The 24,540-nt window shown below is 45.3% G+C and overlaps 1 protein-coding gene across 1 annotated transcript in view; it reads left to right on the forward strand.

Annotated features, from left to right (window-relative positions):
* Nucleotides 1–24,540, forward strand: part of PYROXD2 (pyridine nucleotide-disulphide oxidoreductase domain 2) — a 984,036-nt gene that overhangs the window by 701,129 nt on the left and 258,367 nt on the right. Inside the window, exon 13 of the mRNA XM_069611541.1 lies at nt 8,747–8,901. Coding sequence (XP_069467642.1) covers nt 8,747–8,901 — 155 coding nt within the window. The remainder of the gene's footprint in view (nt 1–8,746; nt 8,902–24,540) is intronic.

The following is a 24,540-nucleotide window of genomic DNA, read 5'->3' on the forward strand; positions in this document are numbered from 1 at the left end:
CTCAAAAGACCAAACTGGCAAAATGTTTCACCCCCAAACTAAACTGCCTAAAATGAGAAAATTGTAAAAAATCTGGAGCAAAACGAATATTCTATCAAACAAATGTGTCTATTACCAACACCTATGCACCTACAAAGAAGAAATCATCAAAGCCAAACAAGCACACTACTCTTAAAGAATAGAATTGGCACAACACAGTCAAAAGAAATTAATAACATGCAAGAATTAAAACACTTTACAGCTTGCTACGCAACCCCCACTATGACTCAAGAACTCTTGCGATCGGAGTTCAGCCCATTTCAACAAAAAGATCTTCCAAATACAGGAGCACCTGAAAAATAAGACGTTCATGGTCAGACCTCACCAATAAGGCATTACTCACTCATCCATCCCCTCCCTATCCTGGTTCTTGCTTTTCTGTGCAGAGGACCTCCTCTCCACAAATGACTCCTGAAACCGCACAGGATCTCCCAACTTCTACAAATCCATCCTGAAACATCGAGAACTGACAACTATATTCCTATCCTTCCTCAAAGATTCCACCAACACGGGGTTGACCCCACCTCTACAGAAGTTTGCCTTCATCAAACCATTGTTCAAAATGCATACAGCTGACCCAAATGATCCTGCTAGCTGCCGTCGATCTGAAACACCCCTTTCATCAGAAAAATAGAAACATTCATATATTATAATTATAATAATTGTTCTTTTATAGCATGCTTAATAACGGAGACCAGTTTCTAAGCATGAGACCGGGATTCACACCTGTATTGCTTTCAAGACAAACATGTTGCCCCTGAGCTATCCCCCCGGTCTAATGCATGACGAACTCCAGGATTTCGTCGATAGAAACAGCATCCTGGATGAGGCCCATCATGGATCTAAACCATCTAGAGGTGCAGAATAAGCACTGCTTTCAAACTGGGACACACACAAGAACAATCCAGAGGAAAGCTCAGAGGAAAACTCAGCAAGTGCCCTTATGCTTCTAGACATCTCAGCCAATTTTGCCAACAATATCCGCCAGATCATGCTAAAGAAAATGGAAGAAACTGGAATGTAAAAGAACAGCTATCTGGTGGATCATCTCCTTTCTCACTGGTGGAACCCAAATGATAATAATGCCCCCCTCCATACCTACGCCCCTCCAACTGCCCTTGAAGTACCCTAAGGGTCCACTCTGTCACCTCTCTGTTTCAACATCAACATGTCACCCATTCTGGACTCTCATCAACCACTCTCGGGTCACCTGTAAATACAGAGGAATCTGTCAACCCCCACGCCTCCAGATACCAAAACATGCTTTTGGATGTGGATACATACATGGATTATAGCAGACTAAAACCCAACCCCACCAAAACTGAACTGCTGCAGCGCCATCATCACCTTTAAACATTGCCTCAATCCCTACCCTGGTATATACTCCTCTCCCAAGAACATACTTTCCACATCAGCACACAGGTCATGGGTATGTATGACCTGAACTTCTTAAAACATGATTCTACCTATCCCTCTATTCTGCTAAGTGTTCCCCCACTGCTGCAGTGAGAAGCAAGCATTATTGGCGGAAGTGTGCTATATAACACCACTTTACCTTACTTTAGCTTACAATTGCTATTTAAAACTTCACTAAAACTCATCATAAAGGCTACACTTATGGTAGTTTAATAATGCTGCTGTCTTGAATTCACCCAGAATTTTGAAGTAATGACTGACACATATCATGTAGGAAGTATTGATAGATAACCATAATACATTACAAACAGCATCTAATGCAGTGTTGGATTAAGTAAATGTCGATTTTTGCTACTATGAAGTTATATTTTTCTTTATAATAGATTCATATTTTTTCATTTGTGAAGAGAATTACAACAGAGTAATTAAAGCTTAAGTGCTGAAATTATATTAAAAAAATAGTCATAGGCGCCCATCTGCGAGAATAAACATGGCTAAATGACCTGTTGTTTGGGAAGGTACACACTCGAGAGTCCGCAGCCAAACTTTAGCGCACTGTACCTTTCACAAAAGGGTAATATCCTTTTGCATATCAGTCTTTGTCCGCCCACATGAGCAGTCTAGCATAAAATGCTATGGCAATTCTCTTCTGAACAAGAGTACCAACAGCAACCCCAGACATGTGCTTCAGCATTGCGAGCCTCTCTGAGCACAGTGAGCAAGGGGTCCACATCTGGATGACCCTAGTACACTTAGGATGACTAAACCTAATTCCCTTAAACAATCAAAAAATAGTCAGAGGCGCCCCTCTGCAAGAACTAACACGGCTAAATGACCTGTTCTTTGGAAAGGTCCACAGCCACACTTTAGCACACTGTACCTTTCACAAAAGGGAAATATCCATTTGCATATCCATCTCTGTCACGCCCACATGGGCAATCCGCACCGAAAGGCTATGGCAATTGTCTTCTGAACAAGAGTACCTACAACAACCCCAGACACATGTTTCAAGCTTGTTAGGCCCCATCAGTGAGGTGGAGCTGTGCCTCTCTGAGCACAGTGAGCAAGGGGTCCACGCCTGGATGACCCTAGGACGCATTGGATTACTAAACCTAATTCCCTTAAACAATAAATAAATAGTCATAGGCGCCCCTCTGCGAGAACTAACACGGCTAAATGACCTGTTCTTTGGGAAGGTGCCCACTCGAGAGTCCCTAGCCACACTTTTGCTCACTGTACCTTTCACAGACGGGAAATATCCATTTGCATATCAGTCTTTGTCCCGCCCACATGGGCAGTCCAGCACCGAAATGCTAGGCAATTCTCTTCTGAACATGAGTACCAAAAGCAACCCCAGACACGTGTTTGAGCCTTGTTGGACCTCATCAGTGAGGTGGAGCTGTGCCTCTCTGAGCACAGTGAGCAAGGGGTTTACGTGTGGATGACCCTAGGAAACTTCGGGTGACTACACCTAAGTCCCTAAAACAATTTAAAAATAGTCATAGGTGCCCCTCTGCGAGAATGAACATGGCTAAATGACCTGGTCTTTGGGACGGTAACTACTCGAGAGTCTGCAGCCACACTTTAGCGCAATGTACCTTTCACAAAAGGGAAAAATCCATTTGCATATTAGTCCAAAGAGCTAAAACATGTTACTGCGAACTTTGAGCAGGTACTTTCCCACAGAACAGGTTATCATGCTGTGTTCTTTCTTGAAGAGGGGTGCCCTGACCTCTTCCTGGAATCTGCCCTGGAGTCTCTTTGGGGTAGAATTTATGTTGTTTCCTCCTCTGTTTGACAAAAGCCCATGCACCCTACAAGTCTGGCTTCTGTGTTTTGAGATAAAATATGTAATATGATTAAATATGTACCCATGTATAGCAGTCTCATAACTTTAAAATGAATACATTGTCTTCTATTCAGTTACAGGTTTATGCATTAAATTAGCCTACCTTGTACAGATTTTGAGTCCAGTTATAGATAATCTAAAACAGTTAAATCAGCATTCAACTTATTTGAGTAAGTTATTTTAATAAGCGAATGAAAATGTCACTGGAAAGATAATGATGTGAAAACGCATACTTGTGAGAGGTTCCCTAAAATAATCAGTAATTGCTTGAAATGGTTGCCTGGAAACATCAGTGCTCTTCGGAAGTCAGGCATTCACACATGCTTTTTTCCTGTATCCCAGTTGTGTGTGACCGTTTTGTGAATATTGATTTTGTGTATTGTTTTCTCCATTCGTATCAGATAAATGCCCTGATTTTGCTATTCCCCATGCATTATTTCTGCAGTTTAGGCATGTTACCTTTTCTGTAGGTGCCGCAAAGTCTACATACTGCACTATTTAGTTAGATATTACCATGAAAGACCAACGTCACATATTCTTGTGCAGTTTCACGTGTGCTGTTCAGCCTTGTATACCTAGGGACAATCACCCAATGCTCAGGAGCCACATTTTGCCCAGACTAAATGCCCAAGTCCTGACTCATGTGGCCAGAATAATCTTCTATTCCCAGGAAAAGGCACCAGAGGTTCAAGAACAACAATCTTATTCCCACTCTCATTTTTCAGACCCTGCTTGCGTGTCCATAAGTAGTCTTCAGCCTCATGTGCCAGCAAGGGTCTTATTTGCCCATTCCATCTTCTCCACTAAGACCTATTTCATTGTTTGGTCAGTTCCCCTGCCCTTGCGGAACATGGGGTCACAAAGATGAAGTCAAGGTATACGATGGGTGGTGGGAGTTGGCAGGGTGATGGTGCCATTTGGGGGAATGAACAGTGTAACGTATTCACCAATCTCATTGCCACTCCTAGTGCTGGAGTGCAGGATGTCCCTGTTGAAGCTGCAAGCCTCACCAATAATGCCCACATTAAATTAAATTGCTGAGAACAGGAATGACACTGCCCTTGGGGTAGAGGGGAAACAACCTTAACAAACTCAACTCATCTCCCGTAAGTGCAGCTGCAGCCAACACAGAAGCCAAGACGGGGAACTCCCGTAAGTGCAGCTGCAGCCAACACAGAAGCCAAGACGGGGAAGAACTCTCTTCACTCTACATTGGAGAAAGGGATCCCATCCCTTGTACTTTCAATACCAGCAGCAGATAGGACACTACTGAAGGGTAAAGACATGTCAGAGGGTGTCTGTTTCTATCCATCACCCCTGCCCCCTTAGCTGCTTAATGGCGATGCCTGTGGAACTCTGAGCCCGAGGTCACAAGGGTAGCACCTGTTGTCACATTGGGGGACATTAGGTGGAAGCTTGTGTCCCCTGGAGTTTTTCTTTTTGTGTGTGGGTGTATTTGTGTGTGGATGTGCCTCTCTGTGGACTGGTGTGTGCACAGTCATACACAAGGAGGAGTAAACATGTCCTTTAATTGTGTACATCACAGCCCCATTCTCATACAGCACCTTCACACTGGATACATTTAGCAATGCAGCACGAGATGTGCTTCTAGGAGTAATTAAAAAAGCCAATTGATGAACTGTGTTTCTGTCTGTCATTTAAATGGACATATTGTTAAAAATGCTTTGAACACTGTTCAGGGTGGGATGCCAGTGTCATCAATATGTCTATTTTTTTGTTCCAGTTTTTTGCCAACATCCTTTACAGGCTGGGTCTTGAAAACCCATATTTATAATTTATAAACCAAATGTAGAAGCCCCAGCAGGCACTATGCAGTTTTGTAACTAGTGTGAGGGTTCAGTAATGCTAAGCGGACAACTGTTTGTAGAGTTCTCAAAATATGCCATTTTATTAAGGAAATTATATAAAGAAAATACCTTGCTTTCCATACTCTACAGAGGAATTCCCTGCCCAGTCTAACAGCTAAGGGAACATTCTCTAGCATGGGATAACTGGCCCTCACACTAAACAACAAACATATACAGAAAATATATAGCAACACAATATAGTAACAAATATTAACACAATGGGCCTCATCACGAGTTTGGCGGTAACCCTTAAACGCTATTCCCGCTGCATTTAAGGGTCCACCAAATCACAGCCTTGGCGGATTTCTCCCCAGCTCTGAGTTGTGGTCAAATCCACCGCAATTTTTCTGATTTTCGGCGCTATTACTGCCGGCGGAAAAACCGCCGGCGGTAATAGCGCAAAAAATTCGCCATTGGGCCCAATGGGAAATGGGGAATTCCCAAATGGGCCCAATGGGGAATGGGAACTTACCATTCCGCCAAACCCCTGATCCGGTGCTAATAGCACCCGGGGGGGTTTGGCGGTAGGGCTAATAGCCCCGGCAGTAATACCACCGGGGTTAGCGCCCAACTCGTGATGAGGACCAATCTCTGAATGGCCTTCTCTTGTCCTGGATAAGGTCTCTTCCCAAGGATTCAAAGTCAACTCAGAATGTTCATCAAAGGAAAAATAAAGGTTTTGAACCAGCTCTTGAGAGTTCCAATTCAAAGGAAAAAGTTCACCAAACTAAAATCCAGTGGTAACACATCTTTGTTCCTGGATGAAAGATCCACTTCCAACTTCCAGAAAAGAAATATCACCAATGTTAATCGTAGTTATGACAAATGGTCTTTTCTTCCAGATAATTTGCCACAGTCCAAAATAAGGTGTGGTATCCCCCACTGTGAACAACACACAGTTCTTAATCAACAGTTAGGACTTCTTTACTTACAACTTTACATTGATATATTTGTCAGGATGTTTTCTTTCTTCTGCTACTTCCACTTCAACAACCATACTTGTACTGTTGGTACTATGAGAACAGTCACCTTTGTCCCATAGTACGTTACTGATTTCTTCCACGTTAAGGTTACATCTGCTGAAAACTTATTATACCACCACAGTTTAAGTAGTACTACCACAGCTCATTACTTTCAATTGTTAGGCAGGTTTTGACGAGATTCTTCAACCTCTTCAGGTAGGCAAGGCACTCTTCCTTTTAATAACTTTCTCAAAAGGGCAGCCTCTTTGCCGCTCCTGTCTGTCTACCACAATAACAACGTGGTTCACCTGCTTTACTCACATCTTTCTGGTAGTTATCAGCCCCAGGTAATTACCCAAAAGCGTTAGTGCCACTCTCCCAGCTTCAGGTAATATTGGTACACTTTTATTTTAGGGTATCCAGTGATTACAGAGAAAACAATTACAGAGAGGGAATTTATAACGAAATAAAAACAGCAAAAAAACACATAATTTTTGTAGAAACATAGATGGGGTGAATTAAGGGTATACAACGGGTGAGGAGGGGGTTGCAATGGGATTAAACACATATGGAAACAAGGGACTTGATGGGGGGACCCCCAAATAGATAAAAATAAATCTGAATTTTTCTGCTGTTTTTGTTTCGTTACAAATTGCCTCTCTGAAAATGTTTTCCATATAATCACATAGAACTGTATTTTAGACTACTTCAGTGTTAACAACTTCACAGTGCAGTTGGAGGCTTCTTTAACTCTTGGAAAGGTAGATTTCACAATAAAAATGGGTTGCCTCTTGGCTTGAGTAATGCGTGTTCTTCTCTTCAATAGTTTAAACTCTTTAAGACGTAAAAAAGGAAAGAATGTTACTTTTGGATACAATATAAGATTCAGTCTCTTAGTTGAAAACACAATTAGGCACACCCAAGCTCTCTTTAAAGTAGATTTCAAGGTTTAAAGATGAAAAGATAATTGTATTCCTGTGTAACGGCAAAGGATAACGTTCTGACGTCCTTTGAGAATCTCAGTTAGGTGCATGCGACCTCCTTTTGATGTAGTTTTCAGACTTTATACCTCGTAACTCTGGTATTGTCAAGATTAGGTATTTGGTAATGACTTAGAGAGCGTTCCCTCTTCTTAATTGGGAACGAACACGCGACCAGTCTGTTGGACAGCAACAGCCTTCAAGTAGTTCAACAATGGACTTCAATGACTTTAGCTCTCACCTGAATGTTAGGTCTTTCACAGTATATGCAAGTGCTATATTTTCATAGTGAACAGTACTTTGAATATAACAAACAGCTTCTGCTCGCATAAAGTCATATGCAACTCAATAAGAAGTTGGAAACAGTTACTGGCAAGGCTCGCGCAAAGTGGTCGAGCAATATGCTTCACTCATTGGCACTTGCTTTGCGGGCTGCACTGCTTTCCCAACTTCCACTACCAGTTCTACTGCTTCTGGCTCGCTGGGGACCCACACCCTTCTCCTACACGTGTGTCTCCGGTCCGGCCACTCAAATTGGGAGTTGCTTTTCCTCCAGAGACCTGTGGCATGCCTCTTGCATCTTGCCTCAGTCTCCTGCATGTTCACAGCTCTGCAATCATGCCATACTGCTAAATCCGCATGGCTCTTTAGCCCTCTTCCTCATCCCAGTACCTCTGGGATTCTGGGACTTGTTTTCCCCTTCAATAAAGTTAGGTTTTTCCACTTCTGCAGTTTGGCAAATAGCCATCAAAAGTGTGGGATTATGGGGGAAGTTAAATAGGGGGTTGTCCAAGTCCTCCTGTTCCCGTCCCCGCCCCATGTGATCCTTCACCAGTATACCACACCCAGGGTCGGGATCAGAAAGGGTCTGCCTTTCCCTGGCCACATGAGGAGGGTCCCAGACCAGGTTTCTGGGAGGAATAATCACTGATTCAGCACACTAGTTAGGACTGGATAATATTGACCCCGATGACATAAGGCCTGAGAAAGAGGTCATCTGCTAAGCACAGCAATGCTCTGTGACAGCACTGGTTCTGCAAACCCTGCAATGAAACATGCATGTGGCTCTCATGCTGTCAGAGAGCAGCACAATGATCTGTATTTGGCTGCTTTTTATCTCATGTTTGCTATCAATCATGTACATACTTCTTTCTAGCATTGGCACTGAGGGCCTGTTACAGAATACTTGCCTCAATGGATAGGAGCAGGAGGAAGTCTGGAGGAAATGTATTTTTTGGTGTAAGTGGATTGGGTTGGAACGGATTTCTACAAGTGGGGGGGCATATCCACAAAAAGATTGTACATATTTAACTATTATCAATGGGATATATTAAACCTTGGGGTGATGGGTGATGATATAGACAACTGATAGATGGTCCTGTTGGCCATCAGATGACACTGACAACCCCTTGGTGAACATTCTACCCTTTGTTGATAGTTAACCCATTTACAATTCCGTATTTTCTTGCCCAGCATTTACCTTCTAAATAGATTCATAATAATATCCCTTTGCTAGATTTTTGTTTATTACAGTGAAATGTTTCTGCAAGCATAAATGATATTTTGGCATGTTAAATCTTCCTGGGTCACCTATTTACAGCAAGTCTGTTCTTTTTGTTTCTTTGCTTCCAGGCCCATGATTGAGCTCTGCATCCCCTCGTCCCTGGATCCCACACTTGCCCCTCCGGGCTGCCATGTTATTTCTCTCTTTACCCAGTACACTCCATACAACCTCGCTGGAGGCAAAACGTGGGATGACCAGGAAAGGAATGCCTATGCTGACAGAGGTAACATCTGGTTAATATGGCTCTAGTTGCCTTTATATGATGTAGTACAATCTTCTTCCTCCACTGCATACACTCTCCATGTCAATGTCTTTAGCTGCTTAAATGCTGTTCGGCACTAGATGGTCATAAGATTACTTTTGCTTAACCCTATCAAGACTGATGTCTTCTACTTTTGCTCTCCAACTGCACCGAAAACCATTCTTTGGCATCTTGCTTTTCCCCTCTTACTGTCTGTGTGCATGGGTGCCTGAGGGATATGAGGTCAGACTGAATGATGTCATGTGTGGAATTGTGTATGAGTGGAATGTTTCCTACTAGAGTTTTCTACCCCGGACCATTCGGGCAGTTTACCTGAGTGGTGAAGCACCAGCAGGTCATGAACATATTTAATGTTATGGATATTCAAAGGATGCACTGGGAAATTTGCCTGGACTCCTTTGTGCTTTGTGGTACCTGCATGCTTAGCGATCCATCTTTCATCTCTGTGTCTTCTGACTCCATACTTCCTTTCTCCTCTGTCTATAACACAATGGTTAGTTCGGCCAGAAAAATCACCTTTACATTTCATTACCACATCTGCTACAACTTGCTGTACAGCAACAATATCTCAACCATCACCCCTTCAAATCTTCAAAGACCTTTTGAAGCTTCTACCCTTTAGGAAACTGGGTTATTATAACAATCTTGTCCTGAACATACACCCCATACCACTAATCACTTTAACCCATGCTACTTAGCTGACATTGATCGACACATACAAACCAGACAAAAGGGTGTGTTTAACATTTTTTTTATTAGGGATTGTGTACAAATTGGGAAAAAATAAACTGGTACTGCCTGAACTTCTTGTCATGATCATAGGTTATGGGACCTCGTTCACCCCCAATTACTCCACAGGCTGGGGCAGGCTGGACCTCACTGGTGCAAAGATGACGCTTGCAGCACTCACTACAATGTACTACAGCACCACTTCAACATGGCTGCCTCATTAGGGGCCATATCCCAATAAGGCCGATGTGTGCTCTAATGCTATGGACTCTGAACGCTGCTCTAGATCACAAGGGCAGTGGCCACAGGGCTATTTAAGCCATGCTCTGACCCCTCCCCCTTGCTTCGCGTTATCCTGTGAACCTGACAGCAGGACGCTTTCCGTGCTCCCGCTCCGATACTTACCAGTGATCCACCCAATGCCTTCTGACTCCTTCTCTTCTGGCGGCATGTTCCGCAACTGAAATATGAACACGCATCACTAATCCAGCAGCTCTTCACTTGCTCACAACATGGAAACCTCCTCAGAGTAAGTCGCTCATTTCCCGCTCACCTTTGATTCCACTCCGCTGTCTCCAGTACTTGGAAGCCGCTGGCTACATGACCTATAAAGATCAAAGAAGGCACATTTTTCAACCTTCTTAAAAGTATAAAAGGAACAGAAAATAAACGAACTAGAGATACAGAGAGACACTAATAGAAAGTGTGAAAAATACAGCAGCAGTGAAAATAGAAGCAGCGAGGAAAAATATAGCAACAGTAAAAATAGAAAGCAGCCACGATAAAACACAGCAGCAAGACTTCAAAGCAAAAGATGAAGAGGAAATATTACAGCAGCAAAGATAAACCACAGCAGCGGGATTAAAGAACAAGAGAAAGAAAGAGACATTAAGGCAGCATAACAAAAGCAGCAAAAGACATACAAGGAGAAGGTAGAGAGAGCAAACACAAGAGATACAATGCACATTTGGAAATGGCACAATTGCAAGACGCACCAGGCCTGGGCGTGTAACTAGTGAAGTAACTGGCAGCAAGCGCAATCTGCTAGAAGTCCCAGCATAACCACTCAGAAAAGCTCAGACCAGCCTAACCCTATGGAGTAACAGCCTGAGTAAGGGAAGGGGAAGGGGAGAGTCATTATCACTAGAGTTTATGTTTGTAGATACAAAGCCGTTTAGCTATGAGTATATTTAATAAGTAAAAACATAGATTAGGTTTCTGTGGTTGTATTGGCTCCTTGAAAGAAGTAAATAAATTTAGGCCAGATCAAAAATATATCAGTACGGTCCACTTGATGGTTGTACAATTTCATATACTTTGCTCTTATGGGGGCGAGACTCACACACATTGTAATAATATGTTCCAATGATTCTATTGTGTTGTCACTGCACAGTCTACACATACGTTCACAACGTGGGATTCCAATTTTTCCACCCTTTATTTCTAAAACATCACAGACATAAAATGTTAATAAAAGATACTGGGGGTATCCGTTTCTGGGTCCATAGTGTCGGAATGGGGACTTACCGGGACATTCCGACCTTTGCGGACACGGTAAGTCCCCATTCCGAAGACCATGCCCCATTCCCATTCGAGCCCCCATAGGGCTCAATGGGAATGGGGAAGGAGCTAATAACGGACCCGCAAATAGCGAGCCCGTTATTAGCTCTTTGGTCCCTTAGCGGCTCCCGCTAAGGGACCTCGGAATGCGGCAGTAGGGGGTAACGGCACCGGCATCCTTAGCAGTGCCGTTAACCCCTTACCGCTGCACTCAGAATGAGGCCCACTGTCTGATGCTAGGGAATGCAGCTATATATGAGGGCCTACAATTTCGGTCGCTTCTGTATTTAATAAAAGAGCAACTGTTTGTGAATATTTACTAATTTGTTGCTGGTTATGTGTATATATTCTGCTATTCTGTATATTTTTGCTGTGCTATGTCAATTGTTTTGCTTGATTACTTGTTTATCTAAATGTAAAGTTTGTAAATAAATAAATAATAAAAAAAAAGAGCAACTGTTAGTCTTTGTGGATAAATGTACAGTATGATTGTCATGGCTGTAGATAATTAGCTTCTGATCCTGGCCAACCTGCCCTTTGTTGTAGAGAGTTAGTATCTTACCCAAGGTCCCCAATGTGTTGCATTTATCAAGACATAAATAGGCCTGGATATATTTCAGCATTATTGTTCCATTGTTAAGTGCACATAAATTTACCAAACACATACACTTTCTGGAAACAAACACAGCCATTATCCCAATTGCACTGAATTCAATAGACAATGCTTGCGGCATTCTGAACAATTGACGCAATATTTTTGCCTCAAATTTAGTTAGTTCAGCGCCAAACGCATGACCCCAAATGTCTATGCCATGTGTCAGAAAAGGCAGAATTTTCGAGGTATACAACAGCAGGATGGTTTGGACAGAGTAGCCGCCATTCATTTCAATAAATGCGCTTATGTTATTTGCCATTAACGTACATTTGACTTTAGTTTCGCGCCAGTGTATGTTCCACTTTAAAGAATCATCTATATATAAACAGAGATATTTGTAGATTTTTACACATTCAAATTTAGCACCATCCAATACCCATGTGGATTTAATTTTCGATTTATGTTTACTGGAGAACATCATGATCTTACTTTTTGCTATATTTACTTGTAGGCGATTTTGGAGTGCAAAATCGCCAAGAGCATCAATCATGGATTGTAAGCCTTTAGGGGTATGGTCAAGCAATAAAAGGTCATTAGTGTAAGCAAGCCAATTTATTAATTGTGTACCTACTTTAACTGGACAATGGTTTATGTTGCTGAATGCTACACTCAAATCAGCTAAGTATAGATTAAATAGTGTGGCTGCAACAATACAGCCCTGCTTCATGCCTCTACTAGTAGGTATAGCTGTCGACAATTTTCCAACCCTATCTAGGCGCACCCTAACACTCGAGTCATTGTGAATCAGCATGATTATTTTTAATAATCCAGGCAGTATATTCCAGGCCACCAGTTTCCACCATAATATCTTCTGCATCATAGTGTCAAGGGTGGCACTAAAATCTATGAACGCTCAGTATACAGCAGTCTCTCTTCTCAACCATGCATATTCAACAGAGGACACCAAGTTAAGAATATTGTGAGATGTTGGGACTTTGGTTCAGATGCCTGTCTGATTAGGACTCAGAATAGCATTATCATTTATCCATTCATTCAATTTGACCAGAATTAGCTTTGCAAAGGTCTTTGCCGGAATGTGCAACATTGCCAACATACGATAGTTAGTAGGAGAATTGCAGGACCCTTTCTTATAGATGAGGGGGATATGGCTCTCACGCCATGTGGCAGGGAGTATGCCAGTTGTTCCAATATCGACAAACAGTATGTATGATGCATGTGCCCACAATTCAGGAGACATTTTTAATAATCCATTACATATGCCATCAGGACCTGCAGCACTATGATTATGATAACATCGAGAATCTACGCTTTGCAGTTCCATATGAAATGAGGGAGGTCCATCTCCTTATCTTCAGGTACATTAGCCCCCAAGGTGGATTTAATGTGGGCAACCCAAGTCGACTCAGACACACAGTTTATAGGCAAATCACTTTTCGTGGTCGCCCTCATTATTTTCCAGATTTCAGTGTTATCTATGGAAGTGTCAAGGGAGGCTATCTGTAGCCATCTCTCTTTTTCACTTTTGGCTTTATGTTCTTTCAGCCATCGACCATAGTTTTTTTTGGCAATTTTGATGTGGTTGTTAATTTCTTCAGCACAATAAATACCAAGTGAGGGATATATACAAGCCAGGATATAGTCCCGCAATTGTTTTTTAGTGACTGTAATCCTAGGATCATAATTTGATCGCTTGTTGAACACTTTGTTACTTCGCTCATACAGACTTTTGTACTGTCTTTGTTTCTTAATTAAATCTTTTACACAGATAATCAATTACGAAAATGATTCTGTATTGGTTATCAGGGAGTTAGTAGATGTAACAGTAAATTGCTCAATAAAGGTAGGTAAGAGACTATCAGATGCCTCTTTCCCTTTTTCCAAATTATGGGGGTTCCAATGGATACGATTGCCGCCATTATTAACAAATATATCACCATTTAAATCATATTTACTAGGCAAGGCAGTCAACTGGAGAGGCCTGAACAGTACACAGAGGCAAGTGATCACTTGCTTCACAAGCTAAAATTGCCATGTCCTCCACCAGTGACAGACCCCTGCGAATTACAAAGACATAGTCAATGGTGGAGGCACTCTTTCCACTAACACGCGTATACGCTCGATAAGCATCACCTTCACAGAATCTGTTTAGGCAGACAAAACCAAACATTTCCAAAGCATTAGCACATGCCCTACCTTGACGTTTAAGTACAGTCTGTCTAACAGGCACAGATTTAGATTTCGCATTGAAATCAATATCACTAACGTTAATATCAGCGTTCAAATCTCCCATTATCCAAAACGGAAAATGTTGCAAGTTTGCTTCAAGAATACGTTTCACTGATAGCACATTACTGTTAGTGGCGATGCGATTTGGTGGATCGTAGATGCGGATCATCGGCGCATAGGAGATTTTTGCAGTTTGAACCATGGATGTGGACCCAGGCATCGCAGATTTAAGCCATGGATGCCTTACCGTAATCAATAGGCCACCCTTCGGACGGCCAGGTGGACCTTTTGTGGCTAGTTTCTGCAGAGTAGTATGGCCTTCAGATGAGTATTATCAGTAAGCAGGTGTCCTGCAAGATAATGTCTGAAAACAGGTCCATAGTGGACCATAAGCCGTCTATTCCGAAAAGGTGAGAGAAACCACGCGTGTTCCAGGACCACAGAATGTTAGTGTCATCGGGACATCGATGAAAAATGGGATTTAAAAAATGGCTGCAGCCATTGCCAATAGCCTTCACTAGGGTCCAGCTGTTAGTGATACCATCAGAAGTTTCAGGGCAAGAATTAGGAGGAATCAATTGTTGGCTTATAGACACACTGACAGAAGTGGTAGTAGAGATACAACCAGGTGGGGGCACAGATGAATTACCCACACTTATTGCAGGTGTTTAGTAATATTGGTGCGAGAGGTACCCCTATTACTATTCAGAATGGTAGAATCAGATTTACATATCCTAAGTTTGGCTGGCAGTATATACACCACGTTGCAAATATGCCCAAGTCTGTAAAGCTAAGCCTCGTACTTAAGGATATAATCCAATATAGTGTCAGATTTAAACCATATATTTGAAATGCTAGCAGCAATATGTTCAATCTGATCTACTATTTTAATGTCGTCTGAGAGGATCACTCGTGATGCAGCAACAGAATGGAAGATACTAAGAATGGCCGATCTATTAAGAGGGGGAAGATATTCCTCTATAGACACAGGCTGAAGTTGTAAAGCTTTCATATGTATGTCTGATGTAGAGATGGGAGTAGTTACGGCGGATGGTAGTTGCAAGGACGATGTGACCCGAAGGTCAGTTAGTTTTGTTTGTCTAAATTGACCAGATGTGGTGGTAAGACTTGCGGCCTGCACAGCATGTACAACTGAAGGATTATCTCTTGCGCATGTTCTGAGGGATACACGTGGAAGAGTATTATCAATGGCGGATGGCGGGAGGACAACTCTCACAACAGTAGTATCAACTAGCGCAATGTCATTTGGCACAGGTAAGACTGGGATCACACCATTAGAGGATTTAGTATTATTACAACTCATGGAGTCAACAGGTTGAATAGTAATGCTAGGCACACTATTAGCAGGTGCCATGCATGAGTTCATGTGTGTTTTAGCGCTTTTAGCACACATGAATGCCTGAGATACAGTGGGCCTCATTACACGGATGGCGGTAAGGATTTACCGGTAAAATACCGGTAAATCCTTAGCGCCTTACTACGAGGTCCCTTTGCAGGTTGGGGGATTTAACGCCTGCTTTTTGCAGGCGTTAAAATCCAACCCGCTAAGGGACCTCGGAGCTAATTATGGCACCGCAAAATTGCGGTGCCGTAATTAGCGCGTTCCCCATTCCCATAGAGCCCGATGGGGCAGAAATGGGAATGGGGAAGGGCAATGGCGGAAAGGGGATTTACCGCCCCTCCAAACTTGGAATGGGGCGGTAAATCCCCTTTCCGCCAAGGCGGTGCCGGTATTTTACCGGCATAAGCCATGGCGCTAATAGCGCCATGGCTCACCGCCTACCGTGTAATGAGGCCCACAGTCTTGGTTTTCCAAGCCTAATCAACCCGGTGCATCCACCTACATCCTACAATCCCTACTCCTTCTACCATAAAATATGGCAGCGCGCCCTTTCACTGCGCCGCTGTTAGGAAAGATTTCGTAATTGTAGGTAATTTTCCTTCCATGTGGCAACCCCTAAACTTTTTGCTGTTGTTTTTCACCTTGTTCTCGACTTTGCCAGAGAAGTGCAGCCTTCCGCCGCACTCCTCTGGGCTTTCGCTCCTTTCTTACGGGGAAACTGACATGCCCTTAAGACAGTCAGTACCGGTGAACGCTGTTTCCCGTAGTTTCTTTTATCATGTTGTGGCTTTCGTGCAACATGACACAAGAGGGCACTGTAAGCTAAGTTACAGCTCTCTTGGGTCTCTAGCCTTCTACAGGCCCTAGATACTTGTTTAGGATTGTATCTGATCGGTGCAAGTGATTCAGGGACGGGAATGGTGGCAGCGATCGTTTCTTGTGTTTTGAGCTCCTTTTGGCGTTCTAAGCACGTTTTCCGCGCTTAACCCAAAATGGTGGCCCGGCTCCCAAAATGGCCAGACCACGAGGCTCCTTTGTCCTGTCCGCTGACCGTCTTGCTCCCTTCACCTTCCCCAGGTCGAGCCGACCCGGGGCCTTCCTTATTTGGGCATGTACTTTCCCGCGAAACACGGATGCTTCCGCGGGCTTCTACATGTCTTGTGTGTGCCTCCAGGATGTGGGCTGGGATGTCTGGTCCCAATACACATCCTGGGTGCCAGAGAGTCTAGGGTGGTGTGAATGCCTGGGACCACCGTGGTCCGTGATTGGTCCACGAATGGTGTGAGTGTTGATGAGCGGATCTTCCATTGGGTCCCCTCCTTTTTGGCACGAAGGGAACCGTGGATAAGAGGGGGCTGGAAACACCACTACCATGTCGATCTCCTGAGTTCTCACGAACGAAGGAATACAGGAACCAAGTATCCTGCAACCAAGAGGCTGGACTGAGGAATCGCTGGTGACCCGCTGAAGGACTCCTCCTCTGCACTGCTGTCGCCTTGTGAAACCCTTTTCACCTTTGATCGAACCAGAAGGCCTGTACTGGTACTTCGACCCTTGGAATAGCGGGAACAGCTATTCTCAGCATCTTCACCATCTCCTGCCAGTAAGCCTTCGGAAGCGTCTCTGGGCCATCCAGCTGACTGACCAGCTTACACGGGAGTCTTGCTCTGTAACCGCCGCCAGGTTGTGTAGTATTTCGAGTCCTTGTCACTCTCACACGCTTCGTACACTTGGCGTTCCCAGGTCTGCCGTGAGTAGTGTACATTTGGCTCAGATACACATGGCCGCTCCGTTGCCCTGCTGTGGTAACATACTGTGCGGGTTTCTTCGATTGGGACGTCTTTTTACTCAACACAACGACAACTGCCAGCTGCTGAAACTGACGCGGAGAAGCCAGGGTCTGCTTGCATCGGGGACCGGTGAGTAGCATAGCTAGGATCTGGTCGCCCTCCTGCAGGAGCCCATTGCTTTTCCCCGCTGTGTCAAACAGCACCCTTTTCCGTACTCGCGCTCTGCTTCTGCCCACTGTGGAGGCTGCGCTTGAGTCGCGGAACTTGTTCTTCTTCTTTTGTGCACTAAACTGAACTGCCTGATTTCCCTCAAAGAGCTTCTCCTTTTGCCCGTTGGCACCAGCGCGTGCAGGTACTTTTGAGCACAAGGCTCCACTCTTCGCAGGGCTTGGACTTCCATCTAGTTAGGTGCCTCTGAAGGCGAACTGGGTCTAAGCATTATTGCGCACTGCCTGTTTTCCCTCCCCTTTAGGTGGACTACACATTTCGTGCATATAACGCTTGAGACTTGTTGTATTTGTATATATATTGTGTTGATATGGTATGTGTTGGTTTACTATCGTTATATTGTGATTTTCTCGCTACGGTCATTGTTTTAAAGGCCTTGAAATAAATGTTTATATATTTTTAATATAACAACTGTTTGGAGTAGTTTGTAAGTGTTCTTGCTTTGTGTGCTCATTGCGGGCTTTCAGTCACCCTCAGCCCTCTTGAGACCTAGGGCCTCAATACACGGAAGGCGGTGAGCCATGGCGCTATTAGCGCCATGGCTCATGCCGGTAAAATACCGGCACCGCCTTGGCGGAAAGGGGATTTACCGCCCCATTCCAAGGTTGGTGGGGCGGTAAATCCCCCTTCCGCCATTGCCCTTCCCCATTCCCATTTCTGCCCCATAGGGCTCTATGGGAATGGGGAAGGCGCTAATTATGGCACCGCAATTTTTCGGTGCCGTAATTAGCTCCGAGGTCCCTTAGCGGGTTGGTTTTTAACGCCTGCAAAAAGCAGGCGTTAAAACAACAACCCGCTAAGGGACCTCGTAGTAAGGCGGTAATGGTTAATGGCCACCGTTACCATTAACGGTGGACGTTAACCATTACCGCCTTCCGTGTAATGAGGCCCCTAGTCTTGACCGCCGCGATCGCTACCTTGATTGGTCTGGCTCGTCCACAGGTTACCCTGTTCCAAGTAATTAGGTTGGCCTTCTGAACTTCTGCGCCACCAGGACAGAGTTCAGAAATCCGTCTTAACAAATTGGTGTACAGCGGTGGGATACGACTGAAGGTATCCAGTGTTGCGCACGAACTAAGGCATTTCAGGTTATTCCAACCAGGACACGTAGTGAATTGTTGTAGTATAACTTTAAAAAAGCCATACTCCTTTCTAACAGTATGGAAACAAATACCTTGTTAACTTTAAATGCTTCCAAATCAGAAACATTGAAAAAGATGTGTGCGGAGAGAGGTGTTTCCTCTCAAGGCACGAAATTGGAAATGATCCAAAGAATTGTGGCGTGGCAAGAAGCGCAGCTTGACGCTATAACTTCTGAGGACAGTGCAGAAGGTGGTGGGGCTGCTCTCACTGGTAGAACCGACGGTTCTGCCGCTGCACTGATCCATCGCGACCACGAGGACAGGGAGGACGAGATGTCTAATGTTTCCTCTGCCAGTGCTGATGGGGAGGCTATGCTTGAATTCAAGAAGCAAGAACTGCGGTTTAGGCAGCAGGAGCTTGAATTCAGCATAGCCAAACTAAAAATCGAACAGGCAGAAAAACAAAAAGACAGGGATCACCAGTTGGAACTGGCCAAGCTTCAGGTTGCAAATTGGTCCAAGGGTCCTGGACATGGGTCTGGGGCCTCCTCTCGTCCACGGTTTCCGAAAGATCTGCTCAGTGTGTATGAAGAAAGGAATGACATTATGGACTGGCTGAATGCGTTTGAGTATGCATGCGAAGTTCAACAAGTTGACAATGCTGATAAGATTGCCTGGTTACTCAGCAGACTGCCCCATTCTGGCTGTAGTGCCATTATGGAAATGTCGAAGGCTGAGCGAACTGATTTCGCAATGTTAAAGCAAACTCTCATTTTAAAGTTTGGGAAGACTCCGGCCCAATATTTGAAACGTTTCAGAGAGTATAAGAAAAAGGAAGGTGGTACTTGGGTATCTTATGTCACTGAATCCTTGAAAAACTTAACTGGCTGGGTCGAAGGTTATAAGGTTTCTACCTTCGAAGGCATGATAAATCTTTTCATGCTGGAACACATTTTCGCATCTTCTTCCCCGGAGCTTAAGCAGCATTTGGCCGATTCGAAGGAGATAGATCCTAAGAAGCTGGCCATTGCAGCCGATTTATGGGTGTCACATCGAGTGTCCCATAAGGACAAAACTCATCCTGGTAAGCAGGAGGAAGGGAAAAAGTCCAAAGATATGGAGGGTGGAGAATCTGATAAATCTTCTTCTCATAAGGGCCACAAAAAGAAAAATAAGGGTAAGACACAAGAGAACTCACAGGGTAGTGGAGGTCAGCCTCCGAAACAGAACTCTGGTTACAATAAGCCTCCCTATGTAAACAGACCCAATGGATCTTGTTTTGCTTGTGGAGCAACTGACCACGTGAAGGGGGATCCCCGGTGTAAGGTTAGACCTTTGGGGGTCCACTCCGCTAATCTGGCCTTCTCCTCCTACGAGGAAGAAGAGATTACAGGAGCATCCTTCTCCTCAGACTCATTTCCCAGCAGGATAGAGGCTGAGGTAGTTTTAGTTTCCCTGGGTTCCTGGGAGCCTAAAGTCGCAGAGGCTTATGCTAGGATTCCGGATAATACCAAGCACTACTTTAAAGACAGTGTGCTGATCAATGGAGTAGATACTCCAGCTCTTATAGTGGGTGCAGTCGCACTATAGTGGATTCTACGTTGGTAGACTCAGAGGAAGTTGCCAGAGCTACTCTGATGCCCACTAAGTTGGCTGACGGCTCACTCCGTATGTTCCCAGTAATACCTGTAAATCTTACTTTAAATGGTACAGCAGTCAGGATTCCAGTGAGCATTCAGAGAAACGTCCCGGGAAAGGTCTTGTTAGGTAATGATCTCAGAGCTTTAGGGCTCGTAGGAGACACTGCCGAAAGACCCTACACACGGTCTCAAGCACGGGCAGCATTGGCCAAGACCAATACGCCGCCCCAGCCGAAGGGGAAACCCAAGGCGAAAGGAGTCGACAAGTCAAGACGAGGAAAAGAGAATATTCCCCCGAGCTCGCCTACCACTGCGGTGGAGGAAGTTGGTCAATCGCCCGGGCCTGACGAGGAGGTGGCGATGCCTGAAGTATTTGACCCCAACGATCATCCTGAACTAAAAGACTTGTTAGTTGAAGGAGGTCCTGATAGGGACGAATTCAGTAAAGGCCAACGTGCGTGCCCATCTCTGGAAGGCCTAAGGAGACAGGCCTGCTCCCAGCTTGAGGGTGAACCTCCTGGGACGCATAGGATTTATTGGGAAGGTGGACTGCTGTATAGTGAGCCCACAGAGTCTACAGAAGGAGACCATAGGAGGTTGGTGGTTCCCCTTGCTGTTAGGCCCTTCCTCCTGCAGTTGGCGCATGAAGTTCCCCTTGCTGGTCACCTTGGTATGAAGAGGACCAAGCAAAGGTTATCCATGCACTTCTACTGGCCCAAGATGGGGGTGCAAGTAGAAAGTCACTGCAGGAGTTGTGCCTCCTGCCAGTTGTCTGGTAAGGTTAGCGCGACAATCCAAGCTCTGTTGTTACCGCTCCCAGTTGTGGGGGTACCATTTGAAAGGGTAGGGATCGACATCGTTGGTCCCCTTGACCCGCAAACATCCTCGGGCAATAGGTTTATCCTGGTGCTGGTCGACCATGCAACCAGATATCCTGAGGCCATCCCATTGAAGACCGTAACTGCCAAGTCAGTTGCAAAAGCTTTACTTGGCATATTTGCTAGGGTTGGCTTCCCTAAAGAAGTTGTGTCGGATCGTGGCAGCAACTTTATGTCGAAGTATATGCAGACTATGTGGAAAGAATGTGGGGTCACCTACAAGTTCTCTTCTGCATACCACCCCCAGACCAATGGTCTGGTGGAACGTTTCAACAGAACGTTAAAGAGCATGATTGGGGCTCTGGAGGAACCTCAGAGAAGAAAATGGGATCTTCTTTTACCATGCTTACGGTTTGCCTACCGAGAGGTACCACAGGAGGGTGTTGGCTTCAGCCCCTTCGAACTTCTGTTCGGTCATCCCGTACGGGGACCCTTAGCCATCGTCAAAGAGGGATGGGAGATGCCCACTCCCCCTGTTACTACCAACGTAGTTGATTATGTGCTAGGGCTCAGAAAACGGATGGTACTTCTGATGGGGTTGCTAAGGGATAAATTGAAGACAGGACAAAAACATTGGTACGACAAGAAAGCTTCCCTCATCAACTTTACACCTGGTCAGCAAGTCCTGATCATGAATCCCATAAGGCCTTGAGCTTTACAGGACAAATGGTCAGGCCCTTACACAGTGGTGGAGCCCCTGGGTGAGGTTAACTATTTAGTGGACCTTGGAAGGCCTGGACAGGCTCCAAAAGTGTTTCACCTGAATAGGCTGAAGGCTTTCGTCCCAAGAGTCGAAATCGCAGCACTGCTACTGGCTTCAGACGTTGAGGAAGAGGAGTCTGAACCTCTCCCCGACCTGTTCCAAAGCGGTCCTTCAGATAGCTCCTTTGAGGGTGTCCGAGTGGCCCCTCACCTGACTTCTGATCAGCAGGCTGAGGTGAAAAGTTTGCTTAGGCAGTTTTCCCCCCTGTTTTCACAGTCGCCTGGTTTGACACCTTGGTGCAAACATAACATAGACACAGGAGACAGTGTACCTACCAAAAGTAGGGGATACAGGATGTCAGACAAAGTACGGTCTTATATTAAGACCGAGGTCAACAAGATGTTAGACCTTGGTGTGGTTGAACCCTCTAGTAGTCCTTGGTCCAGCCCTGTGGTTTTGGTTCCAAAGGCAGGCACTTCTGAATTGAGGTTCTGCGTGGATTACAGGGCTCTGAATGCTGTCACCAAGACAGATGCACACCCCTTGCCTCGAACAGATGAGCTGGTGGATACTTTGGGTGCCTCCAAGTACCTCAGCACGTTTGACCTCACTGCTGGCTATTGGCAAATAGCTTTAGCAGAACATGCCAAGGAGAAGACAGTATTTTCTACTCCAGACGGCCTTTACCAATTCCGGGTAATGCCGTTCGGGTTGAAGAATGCACCTGCCACTTTCCAGAGGCTTGTGAATCATGTGTTGAATGGGTTGGACGAATTCTGTCTTGCATATCTGGACGATATAGCAGTATTCAGTGCCACCTGGAAAGACCATGTGAAACACCTCGGGATTGTGCTCCAGGCTCTTCAGAAAGCACACCTGACCATAAAGGCTAGTAAATGCCAGATTGGACAAGGCTCAGTGGTTTACCTTGGACATGAAGTAGGTGGAGGGAGGATACAGCCTCTTCCCAGTAAAGTACAAGCAGTACAAGACTGGCCTACCCCCACTACGCAAACCCAAGTGAGAGCCTTCTTAGGACTCACGGGGTATTACTGCAATTTTGTGGCAGACTATGGCACCGTAGCTGCCCCTCTGACTGCCCTCACAACTCCGAAGAAACCCAAGAAGGTAACTTGGACCGACGAGTGTGAGAAGGCCTTCAATGGCTTAAAAGACTCCTTGTGCCAGGCCCCTGTCCTCAGGGCCCCTGATTATCAAAGACCTTTTATTGTGCAGACGGACACCTCTGACACTGGGATAGGAGCTGTACTATCACAAGTAGATGAGAAGGGTAAGGAACACCCTATTGGTTTTATTAGCCGCCAGCTTAAGGACAGAGAGCTCAGATGGTCCACGGTAGAGAAAGAATGTTTCTCTGTTGTGTGGGCCCTAAGGAAGCTGAGGCCCTACCTCTATGGGACCCACTTCACTGTGCAAACTGACCATAAGCCCTTAAAGTGGCTAATGAACATGAAGGGGGAGAATCCAAATTTGCTTAGGTGGTCCATAAGTCTACAAGGCTTCGACTTCACTATTGAGCATAGGCCAGGTGTCCAACATAGCAATGCTGATGGGTTGTCCAGAATGTTTAACCGACCTGAACAAGAGACTCATCATCCAGGGGTGGATTAGTTCCCCCTCTCCATAGTCTGGGAGGGGCGAGTGTTAGGAAAGATTTCGTAATTGTAGGTCATTTCCCTTCCATGTGGCAACCCCTAAACTTTTTGCTGTTGTTTTTCACCTTGTTCTCGACTTTGCCAGAGAAGTGCAGCCTTCCGCCGCACTCCTCTGGGCTTTCGCTCCTTTCTTACGGGGAAACTGACATGCCCTTAAAACAGTCAGTACCGGGGAACGCTGTTTCCCGTAGTTTCTTTTATCATGTTGCGGCTTTCGTGCAACATGACACAAGAGGGCACTGTAAACTAAGTTACAGCTCTCTTGGGTCTCTAGCCTTCTACAGGCCCTAGATACTCGTTTAGGATTGTATCTGATCGGTGCAAGTGATTCAGGGACGGGAATGGTGGCAGCGATCGTTTCTTGTGTTTTGAGCTCCTTTTGGCGTTCTAAGCACGTTTTCCGCGCTTAACCCAAAATGGTGGCCCAGCTCCCAAAATGGCCAGACCACGAGGCTCCTTTGTCCTGTCCGCTGACCGTCTTGCTCCCTTCACCTTCCCCAGGTCGAGCCGACCCGGGGCCTTCCTTATTTGGGCATGTACTTTCCCGCGAAACACGGATGCTTTCGCGGGCTTCTACATGTCTTGTGTGTGCCTCCAGGATGTGGGCTGGGATGTCTGGTCCCAATACACATCCTGGGTGCCAGAGAGTCTAGGGTGGTGTGAATGCCTGGGACCACCGTGGTCCGTGATTGGTCCACGAATGGTGTGAGTGTTGATGAGCGGATCTCCCATTGGGTCCCCTCCGTTTTGGCACGAAGGGAACCGTGGATAAGAGGGGGCTGGAAACACCACTACCATGTCGATCTCCTGAGTTCTCACGAACTAAGAAATACAGGAGCCAAGTATCCTGCAACCAAGAGGCTGGACCGAGGAATCGCTGGTGACCCGCTGAAGGACTCCTCCTCTGCACTGCTGTCGCCTTGTGAAACCCTTTTCACCTTTGATCAAACCAGAAGGCCTGTACTGGTACTTCGACCCTTGGAATAGCGGGAACAGCTATTCTCGGCATCTTCACCATCTCCTGCCAGTAAGCCTTCGGAAGCGTCTCTGGGCCATCCAGCTGACTGACCAGCTTACACGGGAGTCTTGCTCTGTAACCGCCGCCAGGT

The sequence above is a fragment of the Ambystoma mexicanum genome, chromosome 8 (genome assembly GCF_040938575.1).
Source record: "Ambystoma mexicanum isolate Mex_15411 chromosome 8, UKY_AmexF1_1, whole genome shotgun sequence".
NCBI classification, from domain to species: domain Eukaryota; kingdom Metazoa; phylum Chordata; class Amphibia; order Caudata; family Ambystomatidae; genus Ambystoma; species Ambystoma mexicanum.